This window comes from Sturnira hondurensis, unplaced genomic scaffold, assembly GCF_014824575.4.
Source record: "Sturnira hondurensis isolate 20B ecotype Veracruz unplaced genomic scaffold, ASM1482457v3 Scaffold0001872, whole genome shotgun sequence".
Classification (NCBI taxonomy): domain Eukaryota; kingdom Metazoa; phylum Chordata; class Mammalia; order Chiroptera; family Phyllostomidae; genus Sturnira; species Sturnira hondurensis.
In genome coordinates, this window is record NW_028074503.1 from 10,467,465 (window position 1) to 10,482,611 (window position 15,147).

The 15,147-nt window shown below is 37.0% G+C and overlaps 1 protein-coding gene across 1 annotated transcript in view; it reads left to right on the plus strand.

The window, feature by feature from the left end:
- Positions 1–15,147, plus strand: part of RNF125 (ring finger protein 125) — a 33,593-nt gene extending 18,446 nt beyond the window's left edge. Inside the window, exons 4-6 of the mRNA XM_037032548.1 lie at positions 639–729; positions 8,290–8,397; positions 11,333–15,147. Of these exons, the coding sequence (XP_036888443.1) occupies positions 639–729; positions 8,290–8,397; positions 11,333–11,419 (286 nt within the window). The 3' untranslated portion in view covers positions 11,420–15,147. The remainder of the gene's footprint in view (positions 1–638; positions 730–8,289; positions 8,398–11,332) is intronic.

A 15,147-nucleotide genomic window follows, 5' to 3' on the forward strand; every position in this document is an offset into this window, starting at 1 on the left:
TTCAAGTGCCCAATAGACACATATGGCTAATGGCCACTGTATTGGACAGCACAGGGATAAAGGACAGATACTCCTAGGTGTAAGGACTTAACAGCATAGTTGTAGGTCACTTTTCATCCTTCCCTGCATACTAATTATGTGAGTTGACACTTGTCATACCAGGTAGGTTTACAGTTGTGAGTACGTGAAACACAGAATTTGTTCTTGTATTATTATGCATTAATTATTGTATTATTTTCCTTCCAAATAAGCGTAAGCTTACTTTTGCCCCACCTTGTACATACTAGCAGAGTTGGAGGATGAATAACACCCAAATCAAAATTAGGAAAAGGAGGATATAAAATGACAGAAAAAGCAACCCAGGGACAGGTGGGCGGACTGATGCTCTGTTGCTCAGTGAAGGGCTGCTTCAAGTGCACTATTCCTGTTTCTCTACTGTCCCAAAGGAGATGCACATTTACCTCTCTCGTGAGAAAAATTTAGGCACCAAAGCCATTATCAGGACCGGAAGAAATGTCACATCAGAAAGAATGAGGACTGGAAACTAGACCTGCCTACATTCTACCTTTTACCTCTAGTTAAGTGACTATCTAATTGCTAACAATTTTAGTAATATTTGTATTCTGTACAATTTCCAGGTGTGTGTGCCCATTTTGTCAGAAGGAGTTGGATGAACACAGCTTGCTGGATCATTGTATTGCTCATCACAGATCAGAAAGGAGACCAGTGGTAAGGATTTTATATATTTCTGCAATGTCTAAACTCAATACACTATAAAGAACACATGGAGAAAAACTAACAGGGGTGGAAATGGGAGGGAGGTGGGGAGCACTGGGCGGGTGGGCTGGGATGGGAGTAAAAGACAGAAAACTGTACTTGAACAATAAGTAAATAAATAGAAAAAATATTATGTTAAAAAAATTTTAAAAACTCAATACACATTAGCAAATTCATTTGACAGGCTTCTATTTATAGATATAAAGGATAATTAATGTCAAGGTTATGGCAATTGTGACATTAACTATATGTGAAAGTGTTGAATTGAAACTGATAAGAATTACTGATGTGCAATCACTCATTCATTTATGAAATTAGACAAAATTATGTCTTACAGATAATCATGGATATGATCAACTATGAAGATCTAAAATGCCCAGTTAAGATCTAAGTTTAGTATATTAACCATGATCAAGTCTTAGGTTAAGAACATTTTTAATAATGCAAATAGAGTTGTCATGAAAATACACTAGAAATGAAAAGTAGAAAGTCATTCATCTTCATGAATTTATTATTTTATTTCATAATCTTGTACATAAAATATACATGTTGCTCTTTATTTTCTGGATTCATAGTGAATGCTGCCTTTTTTTTTCAGCTGGGCATTTTAGTTCTACTTTGCAGTGTAGCTTCTATAATTTTTATTTCTGGACAGTTGTGAGATGAAGCAGGGTGATGATGATACATCATCATTTATTTAGCCATTTTACTATTTTTGAACACCTTAATTATTACCAATTTTTAGGATTTTAATTCATATTTTTATACATTTAAAGTTCTCCTTTTATTAGATGTTTTTCCTAGAAGGAAATTTCTTAGATTGATATTTCTGGGACCAAGAATGCAAACTTTTTTTAAAAAAGATTTTATTTATTTATTTTTAGAGATGGGGAGGAGAGAGGGAAAGAAACATCAGTGTGTAGTTGTCTCTCAAGTGCCACCTACTGGGAACCTGGCCCACAACCCAGGCATGTGCCCTGAGTGGGAATCCACCCGAGAGCCTTTGGTTCGCAGCAGGCTGGCACTCAATCCACTGAGCCACACCAGCCAGGGCCAAGAGTGCAAACTTTTTAATAACTTAAAATATAAAATACATTCCAAAAGGTCTGAGTTAGTTTATATTTCCATCAGCAGTTTATAAGTAAATTAATTTTTCCTTAACCTGCCCCAAATTTTATATTTATTTAAAATTACCCACACTTAACAGATACAAAATTATGTATTGAAGATTATTTTGAATTTTAGTTGTTTATATTTCATGTGTATGTTTATATGGATATGTGCATGTATGTACATAAAAATATATACACGTACATACACACAGAAATATGTGTGTCATTTATATATGTATATATGAGTTTTTTAATTTGGGTTTTAGGTGTCCCCCCCCCCATAAAATCCTTTTGGGAGGTGGATGAGATTGAAACATGAGTGTATTAGACAGATACAGATAGTCATCACAACTGCCCTATGAGGTAGCTGTGATTATTATCCCCATCCTAGAAATGATAACCTAAGGCTCAGAGAGGTTCAGTCTTATACGATGGTAAGTAGGAGAGCCACAATTTAAACACCGTCTGGCTCCAGGGTCTACCTACATGGCGAACCCCTGTGCTCTACTAGCAAGTTCATGAGAAAGCCACACAACAGTCAAAGGTGTTTATTAGTAATCCTAATGGCCTGGGCATTTAGTTCTTGAAATGGCTGACTAGGAGCTTGATGTGTGTAGGGGGAGCAGGGGAGATTACAATGGGCTTTTCCTGCTCAGGTTGCTCTGTGGGAGGAGCTGGGCTAGAGTTTTAGAATAGGTCCTTGGGGAGTGGGAGGAAGTTAGAAGAAAACATTAGGTCAGGTGGCGCGGACTATCCCCTCGCATCTGATGTTTCTCTTTCTCCTGTCCTCTCTTTCTAAAAGCCATGAAAACCCATGTCCTCAGGTGAGGATTTTTTAAAAAAGGCATTCTTGACCCAGCCTGAGCCCTGACTAGTACAGGGTCCAGGGTGCTCTCTGGCTGGAGGAACACCAGGCATGCCGGACCATGGACTTCATCATTGCAGCAGTCTGCAGCAGGCCACATCCTGGTACATCGACGTGTACTATGTACCAGCTCCAGCAGAAATCCAGGCCTCCTGCTCCTAAATTTGGCCACTGAAGGAGGTCCATGGAAGCTAGGTCTTCCATGATTAGCTGGAAGTTGAAGAGACTAACCTAGGGACAGAAATAAACCAGGACTGATGGGATCAGATCGCCCATGGAATTTAGTAGTTAAGAATCTAGGCATTGGAGGAGAAAAGCTTTGGTGCCGAATCCAGCAAATCCCATTAATCTCTGTCTCTGTTTCCTCATTTGCAAAATGTTGATGATAATGTAATGATGGCTTTTTCACAGGGTAGTAATAAAGGAGTCAGGCATATAAACTCAGCCCCCTTTTGTTACACAGTGTTTATCCCATAAATAAAAGAGAGTGGAGGGGATAGTGGTGGGTTACTGCCACCTTTGCGTCTATGTATAAAACATATAGAGATTTCTTAGAGGAATCCCTGTATTCTCACGCTTGGTGAACCCAAGCCAGGAGGAGCTGGGGGGGGGTCAAGTAGTAAAATTTTACCACAAGAGCTGGATGTTGTTATGGCCTTGAGGCCGGGGCAGGTTATTCAGATTTGTGGTTCTGTAATACACTGGGGCCATCTAGAGATGGTTCCTGGAACAGAGGCCTTTACAGTTCCTATGTTAGTGTTTTATTCTTGAGGAAAAAAAGCTTGAGACTCACATCAGTTTGAAGGGTTTAGAGTCAGTAGGAGTAAGATGTATGCTGGGGTTGTGAAAGGCTTGAGGTGGATTCTGCAGCATGGCTGAAGTTCACGTGGTTAGGGATTTCCAATGGGGACACGTGGCTGAAACACACGTGTCGAAGTGCTGCTGGGCAAGGAGGGCTGAGTCTGAAGCTCATTCTGGGTCGGTACAGAAGTTAGCAAGGAATCACTGCTTTGAATGACTGGATCACTGGTTTTAGCTGCAGATAAAATCAGTGACATCATTGACTTACTTGGACAAAGAAGTTTTTCTGGCAGTTAGAAACTTGGACAAGTGATTCTCCCTTCCAGAAATAATCAGGTAATTCGGAGATCAAACCATAAGGGACTAATCTCTTTCTGAGTTGCTCAAAACTGGAGTGGTAGGTTAGGAACGTTGGGGAACTTTGACTTTTCTCATATGTAGCCATAAAAGCCAACAGCTCTTGTCATTTAGTAATTATATTCTGCTATGTTTAATTTTTTGAAAAATTACATTGGTAGAATTTATGTATTTATTTTTAATATTTTATTTATTTTTAGACAGAGATGAAGGGAGAGAGGAGAAACACTAATGTGTGGTTGCCTCTCTCTCTCTCTCTCTCTTTTAATATTTTATTTATTTATCTTTAAAGGGGAAGGGAAGGAAAGAGGGAGAGAAATATCAATGTACAGTTGCCCCTCGTGTATTCCCTGCTGGAAACAGCCTGCAACCCAGGCATGTGCCCTGACTGGGAATTGAACCATGATTCTTTGGTTCACAGGCCCATGCTCAATACACTGAGCTACACCAGCCAGGGCTGTGTGGTTGCCTGTTGCAATCCTCTTCCTGGGGACCTAGCCCACAACCCAGGCATGTGCCCTGACTGGGAATTGAACCATGATTCTTTGGTTCACAGGCCCATGCTCAGTCCACTTAGCCATACCAGCCAGGGCATATCCGTGGAATTTAGACTCAAAGGAGGCATATGACACAAACAGCATGCTTCAGATTGAATTGTGAGACCACTTGAGAGAAAGTTGGTATTTTATCTGGTAAAGAGAAGATATTTTAGCAAGAACCATTCTTTCTGACTGTTCTCTCTGCAAAAGTGCTCTTTCTGTCACTGCTTGGCTCTTTTTTTTTTTTTAAAGATTTTATTTATTTATTTACATTTAAAGGGGAAGGAGAGAGAGAGAGAGAAACATCAATGTATGGTTGCCTTTTGTGTGTCCCCTGCTGGGAGTTGACCTGCAGGGAACCAGCCTGCAACCCAGGCATGTGCCCTGACTGGGAATCGAACCTCGATCCTCTGGTTCGCAGGCCCGTGCTCAATCCGCTGAGCTACGCCAGCCAGGGCTGTCACTGCTTGGCTCTTATTTGTCTTTTAGAACTCAGCTTAAATCTTACTTTCTTAGGATGCCCATCTCTTTGTTTGTTTTAATAATTGTGTTAATTAAAACAATTTTTTTATTTATTGGTTTTAGGGAGAGAGAGAGAAAGCATGAGAGAAACATCCATTTGTTGTTTGACTAATTTATGCATTCTTTGGTTGGTTCTTGTATGTGTCCTGATGGGATCAACCCCACAACCTTGGTGTATCAGGATAACACTGTAACCAAGTGAGCTACCTGGTCAGGCCCCTGAACTACTCATCTCTGTAGCAGTTTATCTCTATGAGTAGTTTCTGTGACTTAACTGGGCAGAGAGGGTGTATGTGCAGAGGTGTTTTGCAAGTGAGAAAGTTTTTCATTAGATTTGCTTTTAAGCTCCTACCTTGATTCTGGTTGTGTACTTACCTGTGATTATTTTTGGTGCCTATCTCTTTTCTTTTGTTGTTGGATTCAGTCGTCTTTAATTTCCTTCCCCAGATGGCATTTGCCATCATAGGGAAAGTGTTCTATAATTGGCTGAGTTGCTGTGGAAGTTAATCTAAACCACAGACAGAGCTGAGGGTCCTTTTCGTGGATGTGCCAAAGGGTTGGATCCTTTGCATCTTGAGATGTTTGTATCCTGACACACTGTTAGGATAGGATACCCTTGCACTCTGAGAATTCATCCTCAGGTCTCAGGTCTTGACAGAATATGCAACTCATGAAGGGCCACTGCTATTAGATGACATATGTGGACAGTACTTGGCAACCGAAATCCCTCAACAGTAAAATACGATGTTGCATGGCATCTGTGCTTTTAGAACCTGAGAAGAAAGAGGGTACCAGAAAAAAATAAATTCCCCCATCCAATTTTTCTGTTCTTTATCAAATCAGTCATGTACACACTTTAGAAAGAGATCTCAACTTTTACAATATAAAATATACCTCAATCACAATGAAGGGTTTCAAGGGCCTCTATCGAGAATGATATTCTTTATCGGATCCCCTTTAACAGTACAAAAATGGGGGGAAAAGCAAAGTTTGATGAACTGGAAGGTTGACTGTCCCCATCAGTCGTGTTCTCTGTTACTACCCTTATCCTTAAGGGGATCAGGGAGGGGTGGCATTTTGAGAAACCTGATTAGGACCAGTTCAGAGGGCCTGGGACTGGATGGCTTGGCTGTGTGTATCCATGGAGCAGCATCGGATCCATTCCGTATCTTTCGTATTTGGTGTGAGGGGCCTTGGAAAATGTGTCCTGCTGTACCCGCATTAGATGCTAACATCTAGTACACTGATAATCCAAGGCCGTAGGTTCCTATCAGATTTTTGTACATTTTATGGATTCTCAGAAGCCCGTATATTGGCAGTTCCTCCCTGAAATTGGGTTCCTCAACAAAATAAGGGTAATAATTAATGATTGTTGTTAGGATCAATTGAGACTAGCACCTAATTTAATGCTAACACATACTTGGCAGTCAGTAATGATTCTGCATTTCACATTTTAAAAAGTGAAAACATGAAGAAATGGAATTTAAAAAACACAAGCCTAGGTTAAAATGTAATAAAGAAGCATAAGTTAAAAGAGTCATTTTATTAGCCATTGGGGAAATGCAAATTAAAACCATGATGAAATACCACTACACATCTATCAAAATGACTAAAATAAAAAATATTGACAGTACCAAATGCTGGCAAAAATGAGGAAAAACTGGATAATTCACACATTGTAGGTGGGATGTAAAATGGGATAGCTACTCTGGAAAATAAGTTTGGCAGATTTTTTTTTTACCAAGTTAACTATAACACTGCCATGTGATCAACAGTCAGACTTCTGGAAATTTATCCTAGAGAAATAAAAGCATGTTTATGCAAAGTCTGTATACAAATACTCATTGCAGCTTTGTTTGTAACAGCCCCAAACTGCAAAGAACAAATGTCCTTCAGAAAGTAAATGGATAAACATAGGTACATCCAAACCATGAACTATTTACCACTAACAACGAAAAAGTTAGGAACTGTTGATATGCACAGCAACTTGGAGGAATCTGAAGGTCGTTATGCTCAGTGAAAAAAAGCCAATCTCACAAGATTAATACGGTATAATTTGATTTATATAACTCTAAAATGATGAAATTAAGAGGCAGAAAACATCAGTGGACACCAGGGTATGGAGAGAAGAAGTCAAGGGGTAGCATTAGGGAGTTCCTTTGTAGTGACAGCACACTTCTGTGTCTTGATTGTGTGGATGGTTGTATGAATCGGAGTGGTAAAATTTCATAGGACCACACACACACACACACACACACACACACACACATACGCTAAAATGAATTCATGCAAAAACTGGTGAAGCCTCAGGAAGGTCTGTAGTCTAATTCATTGCCAATTTCCTGATTTTGATGAGGTACTATAGTTATGTAAGATGTTACCATTTGGGAAAACCCACAATTTCTTGGGAGTTTATAAATATTTCAAAATGAAAGGTTTTGTTGAAGAGTTATTAATAGCTATTAAATTGGGAAAATACTATAAATACTAGTAACTGATGCTGGTATGTTATCTATATTGCCAGTGGCAATTAAAACTTTAAAGCAGTAGATATTATGAATCATAAGTGTTCATAATCTTTGATTACAAGTCTCCATTTCTGGTCACTTATCCTAAGAAGGTAATCCCCGGAAGATAAACACTATAATGTCATTTGTAATAATAAAATATCCACATACAAAAAACTTATTTCAAGAGGTAAGTGACTAATGTAATAAGTATTAATGTAATTAGTACATTACAGTGTATCTACTAACTGTAATATTGTTTAGTCAGTTGATAAATATGGAAATAAGCTATACAAAATTACATGCAGGAAATGCATATAAGAGTAAATGCAGTTTTATTTGTTCAATGTTGCTTTAATGTTCAATTTTAAAACATAATAGTGAGGTATGGCCAATAGGTTCATCAAGTTAAAATTCATTTTATAGAATGGTTAATTTTTCATTAAATTTATTGAAGTGACATTGGTTAATATTATATAGGTTTCAAGTCCAGATTTCTATGATACGTGATCTGACTATCATATTGTGTGCCCACCACCCAAAGTCAAATCGTCCTCGGTCACTGTATATTTGGCCCCCTTTATTCTTCACTCCTTCCCTCTGGTAACCACCATGCTGTTTTCTGTGTCTACAAGCTTCAGGTGTTTGTCTCACATATGAGTGAAGTCATATGGTTCTTACCTTTCTCTGACTTACTTTGTTTCACATATTCTCAGGGCTCATCTATGTTGTCACAAATGGCAGTATTTAATTGACATTAATGATTGTTTTAAATCCTTTCTTGAACTCTTGGTCTTATATGTTTCCAGTTCTGCCCACTTTGCCGTTTAATGCCTAATGAGAATTCAAACAGCATCAATGGCAGTTTAATAAGACATTTGCAAGTCAGTCACACTCTATTTTATGACGATTTCATAGTAAGTATATATTTTTCCTTTTACATTCTCTTTATGCTGTCTGTGTTAAGCTTACCTTTGTAATCCTGGTGGACAAAATTAGGAAGAAATGTGTATATAGCCAAAGTGTCAAGTATTAGCATTAAGCAAGAAATCATAAAAATACAGTGTTTTATAAATTTGGGTATTAATATTAAAATAGTTATCTGCCTTAGACAAAATTATTTTCTTTGTGATCTATATAATTATCCATTGTATAAACAGCCACATTCACCTTCAGATTATTTGTTTCTACTCTACTCCATATGTAGTTATAATTTTTATGAACTTGAAAACTTATATAGCTGAGATGAAATCACATCAGTAATGAAATGACTCAGAGAATTTGCTCTGCTTCGAGTTGCTTTTATGGTACATTGAATGGCTATTAACAGATATGACATTATCAGTGTAGAACATTCAGGCATTATTTCTTATTTAAATTTTATAAAACACGAAACTCACTTACTGAACTTTTTAAACCTAAAAAGTTGGTTATGAAAAATATTAAACTTATGCAAAAGTAGACAGAAAGAATAGTATAATAAACCCCCATCATCTACCCATCAGTAACTAACAAGTATGGCCAGTCTTGTTATATTAAGATTTTTTGTAAAAGGCAAGAAAAGTTAGGTATTGTATGAATAGCCCTGGTACTTACGAATATTTCCCATGATCAGAAATGAGAATAATAAGCAAAAAGTTAACATAGCTTTGTTGTACTTTGGTCCATGTGTTGCCCTGTGAGGGTAATGTATTGTCCTCTGAGTCCCTTTGAGCCTTATTATGGGGGGAAATCACCAAAGCTGTGTTCTGAAATAGAATATTTTATTGTTAACTTTTATGTAAATACATGAAGTGGTAACAGCTAATTCTAATTTGCATATAATTTCTCCTGACCTTTTTTATGCTATTTCAAGATAGAATTTAATAATTGTTAAAGACTGTCATTTGAAAATTTTCTCCTTGCTTTCTGATTTGCATGCTATAGTTATCCAGATTCAATACAAGAAGCAATGTAGGCTCTGACCTAGATTTAAGTAACAGGTCTGTCACAACTGTGTGACCTTGGGCAGACCCTTTAACCTCTGAGCCTCTCTTTGTTGATTTGTTAAGTGAAGGGAGTAAAAACACCTACCCCCCAAAGCTTTTGAGGTTCAATGAGATAATGCGTGTAAAGTGATATACTCAGTGTGGGCATGAATGTTAGGCACATTTGCAAGGGGGACAGAACAAATGGGATATAAGGAATACTTGAAAAATTGAACAAGCTACACCACAGAGGCTGTATAGCAGCTTCTGCTCCCTCTCTCAAATGATGTCATCTGGTCCCTAAAGTACACAAGGCCTCAGTGACAGAGCTTGGTTCCGGGCTATGTGTTCTCATTTTTCACAGCACATGGGACTTTTTCTTCTTTTAGCTCCATAAGATATTCTAAAAGCCAGGCTGAGGGGGACAATGGTGGAAGGAAGGGGAAGGGACTAGGTCAAAGAACATGTATGAGTGACCCACAGACATGGACAACAGTGTAGGAATTGACTTGGAAGGCAGGGAGGTGTGGGATGGGCAGGCAAGGGCAAAGGGGTAAATTGGAACAACTATAATAGAATAACAGTAAAAAATGATTAAGAATATAAAAGCCAGCTTGATTCCATTACCGATTCTGGCTGTGCACATCCAGTCCATTCATAACATCTTTCAAAGTACAGATTCAGGGCTTATTAGGATGAAGCCACTTTGATGAGAACACTTTCCACCCACTCAAAACTATATTCTTGATATGGAAGTAAGGATAAAACAGTGTTCTTTGTTTGGATTTTTTTTTGTTTTGTTTTCTCAGCTACCAAGTACTATGCTAAGCACTTTATGTGGATTATCTCATTTTATTCCTTGCAACAACTTCCATCAAGGGAGTACTGTGTTATTATACCTCACGTAGGTATGAAATATCTGAAATTCAAATGTTAATAAATTGCCTAAGAAACAACCAGTATCAAACCCCAGATCTTATGCTCTTCCATTCTTTCTGGCTGTCCTTTGAATTTTATCTGTCCTTATGGTTATATTTCAGAATGGTCTTCAAAGAGAGATTTACTTTTTTGTCTTTTTACCTTTTTCCTCCCTCCCTTTCTTTTAGCTTCTAGTTTTTTGTTTGTTTGGTTGGGTTTTTTTTTTTTTTGAGGAAGAGGAGGTGGGTTGCAAGGGATAGGGCTGTTAATAGTTTTTGTTTTGTAATGTGCTGCCAAAGTTTGTTTTATTTTAAGGTTTTATTTATTTATCTTTAGAGGGGAAGGGAAGGAGAGTGGAAGAGAAATATCAATGTATGCTTGCCTCTTGCGTGTCCCCTGCTGGGAACTGGCCTGCAACCCAGACATGCGCCCTGACTGGGAATCAAACCATGATCCTTTGGTTCGCAGGCCTGTGCTCAATCCACTGAGCTACACCAGCCAGGGCTGTGCTGACAAAGTTTTGAATGCCGTTTTGACCATAGGAAGGCAAAGGAAAGAGAGTTTTGTTTTCAGCTAGATTATCTAGTAGTACCACTGGTGAATCATGTGGAAATGTCTTAACTATACTCCACATTACATGTTTATGTGGAACCTAGCACTCTGACCAGGATTTGTAATGTTGACCAAAAACTGCTCATTAGATCAGACTTAAAGAGCTTTAAATTCCAAATCAAGACTGTTTTACTATGACCATAACTGGCTAATTTGTAGGCAGTAAAATGAAGTAGAAAATGTGCTGGCCCCCAAGCAAAAGTCCTATGTTCTTTGACATTTTTTTGTGGAAGTTCAGACAGGTCACTAAACTTAGGGCTTTAGTTTCTGGCAAAAGGAGGAATTATAACGACCCTCCTCTTTCAGTTTGTGAAAACTGTCTCTGATTGTTTCTAATTATTTTTCTTACTTGTAGGATTTTAATATAATTGAGGAAGCGCTTATTCGAAGGGTATTGGACCGGTCACTTCTGGAATATGTGAATCACTCAAACACCACATAGTGTTATTGAAAGGAAAAGGAAGCAAAACATACAATTGCACCACTTGTGAAGATGCTGCTTGAACAGTTGGAGGGAAATTGTCAATGTTTGATGGGAAAAGTGTACAACAGTTATGTTTGTCCATGTTGTTATTTGCATTTTAAACTGCTTTCATTTTGATGGTTTAAGTCTGTTTCACATTCCTGAGTTTCTTACTTAACAACAAAAAATAGTCTCCATCAGCCATTAATATATGAGAGAGAACATAAGACTGGGATTTATGGGTGAAGGATCTGTATTGGCCCATTGGATAACACTGTGTATAATGCTGTGTAATAATAAATGCCACCATGGTTGGGCAGGATAACTAACCTTTGTTCTCTGTAAAAAGGAAGTGAAAAAATTGTGGACATCCAAGGAAATGTGAAATCTGTTTTAATGTTCATGTTCTAATCACTAATAGAATAACATTAATAACCTTGTATGGTAGGAAAGGAAAATTTTGGACATTAATGAAGTCCATTTAACCCAATTGTATAACATAATGTAACAAAATTAATTTTGTGTTAGGAGTGTATGCTTAGTTCTTTTACTTTTTATAACTGCACACATAAGAAGTTAATATTATATTTTTCAAATATTTGTAGCTTATTATTTAGAAATATTTCTATAATGTAGGCAATTTCTTAAGAATCATCAGCTCATATTTACAGTAGAAGTATTCAATTCCATAATTTTTAGTGGAAAACCCAAAGGGCTTTGATATTATTTTCCTTTTACCCTTTAGAAAAATTATAAAAGATAAATACTGAAAACCAAACAGGAAATGTATAGTTCATTACATTGTAATAGAGAACCCTCACAGATAATGATAGTTCTCTGCCAGACACCCTGGGTGTCCTCTGTGTCCTGTGACAGTTCACAACCCTCTCCACCAGCCCCACGAAAGTAACCACTACATCGATTTCAACAGTTAATCACTTCTTTGCATTTCTTTAGTACTGTTACCCGAGTGTGATTCTCTACACACTAATTCTTTTATTTTATCCTCTGAAAATTGTTAACAGATAATAATACCATTCCTTTTTAATCTACATGTTCCTCCTTCTTTCTTTCTTTTTTTTTTTTAAATCTGTCTGTGGAAGAACCTGGTTTTACGACTTCCAGAGTTTCCCACAGTCTCTATCAGTATTACTGATTGCAAACTCATGGCATAACTTAGTGTCTTCCTCTGTCCTCTGCATATTGACACAGGGATGCAGAGGTTTGAAAAGACTTTGGCAAGACTGTATAGGTCATGATGTGTCCTTTCATCAGAGGGCATGTAAATGTCTGCTTCTCTCTGTTTGTGACATCAGCACAAACTGATAGTGCTTACTTAGATCCATTGATTTATTGTGGGCTGGAGAATACTCTGTCATTTCTTTTGTTTGTTACTTGAAACATTTTTGTAAAGAGATGTTTACCCACATTTATGATTTGGTTATTTAGTGGCGATATTCATATAGAAAAGGGAAAACAAATGTTTGAATTTTTCCCTTTATTTACCAGTTTTCAAGATAAAATTGCTTCCTGTCATCTTCTAGTGATCACTTTTTTTAAAGTATTGTGAACTCATAGATTCAAACACATTTCATAGAGTTTAATCCATTTTAAATATTACCTTATTAAAGCTCAAATTGTCCCATCTTTGTCCACTGGGTGCCTCATCATGTTGTCTCTGAGGCCTTTTGACATTACTCTAGCAATCTTTAATAGCTTCCTTGCTGTCTCGTATGACAGAATATTCCAGGCTCAGATTGTATGTTTCCTCCCCCAGACCTGGAATTGGCCATTTCCCAAAGAAGCCTGGACATTTTCAGTGAGAAGTGGTATTTCAAAACTATAATTGGGGCCGTTATGATCATTGCAACTAGGCTTGCCATTGTGTCTGGGAGAAAGCTAGGAATATCTTTGTCTTTTAAAGAAAAATTGCTTCATGAGTTTATTTTGATACTTTCAAATCAAACTGAGTACTACAGGGTTTTTACCTACCCTTTCTATTTCAACTGTCTCCATTTTTCTATACTGAGAATCTTAGCTTTCAAGACATAGGCCACAACAGAATTAGAATATCCTATAGATACTCATTTCTTTATCTACCTTACACACGCAACTGTCTCAGAACAACAGCACTAATACAACCACCGCCAATATTTAATTAAAACAAACATTTTTTATTTGCTCTCCCCATTCCCTATTTTTTTAAGTTGTACTATATCAACATTTTCAGAACATATTGGTATGGTATAACATACTATACTCTATCCCCCATTTAGTCTTAGTTTCTCAAGTAACTATGTTCAGTGCTTGCCACCCGTCCTTATTTGATAGCTCTGTTTTTCATACCTGACTCTGTAATGATGAATCCAGAAAAAAGCATAACGTTTCCATCTGAAAATCAAACCATTAAACTAGTTAAAATGTTATTTGGCTGCAGTTAGCTTTAAAATTATAATTATTTATAAACTTTTTTGTTTTTTTACACACAGTCATGGTGCCCAAAATATCTATAATAAACTATCCATTACTTCTTAAAAGTCTTAACTTACAATTTGGCCTTCTACTACAAGGTGATTAAAAAACATAAAGCTAATGAAGTTTAGAGGGCTTTATGTCCTTCTGGTTAGATACTGACTCCACATCTGTGAACAAGTGACAACAGATTTTTAGTTTCACAACCTCTCTTCCTCCAATTTGGATGGATTATCCAATAAAGCCAAACCTGTTGGACAATTGCAAAAGGAGAGGAACTTTTCAGAAGTAATCATCAGACTGAAAATCTAGTCCCTGAAAAGTAAAAGAAATATACTTCTGAGCATTAGTACTAACTATCCAGAAAATAAATCTTTGTTAATTTAGAGCAATACAAAAGTCCACTTTAAATCTGTGAAACTTGAAAAACCTTTAAAACTTTAAATACCGTGTTTTAAGTAAAGCTTTAAGTCACCTACCACCGTTGACCTCAGTGCAGCAATCCTGCATCCTGCCTGGATTCCTCGCTTGATAATTTTGTCACCTACAGGAAAAATTAGGTGCTGGACGCCTGAATTATTTTGCCTTTGGAATTATTTTGAGTTCTAAAATGGCCAAGTGCAAATATTCCTTGTTTTACTGTGCCTTTAACTTCTGATAAAAAGGAACTTAAAATTCATTGTTTAAAAACATGAAAACCAATATATGAAGCTATTGACAATGAAAAATTCCACTTTGTTAATAGTGCCTCAGATGCAACTTTTTCAAGGCCTTAGAAAGGAAATCTGATTCACTTGTTATTCTTCGAAAGCTAAATTCTTCTAACCCTACAAAAACTTATGGAGATTTTCCTTTCATGTATTCTTTCATCCAAGTTTTTATAATGCAGGTTGAAAGCTGGACTGTGAATCTGTGAATCTATGGTAAAGATAGCTCTAGGTCAGATCTCCTAACATACTGTGGCTCCAACCATGTTGCTTCATTACTTTTACTGGGTGCTAAGTGTCTTTCATTTTGAAGTGAGCTTACTCCAGTTATTGAATGTTTATTATATAATTTGTACCTTTAAGCATTGCAGTTATTTTAAAAAGTCATTGAGATCAATTCTTTTCTTATGCAGCTGCAAAAAGAAATCTGTATAATGATCAGAATTTAAAATGTACAGTTCTTTTTTCTTCTGTAAATATGTATTGTGAGAAATAAAGAATGGCAGGACCATTAATTTCATTAAAATA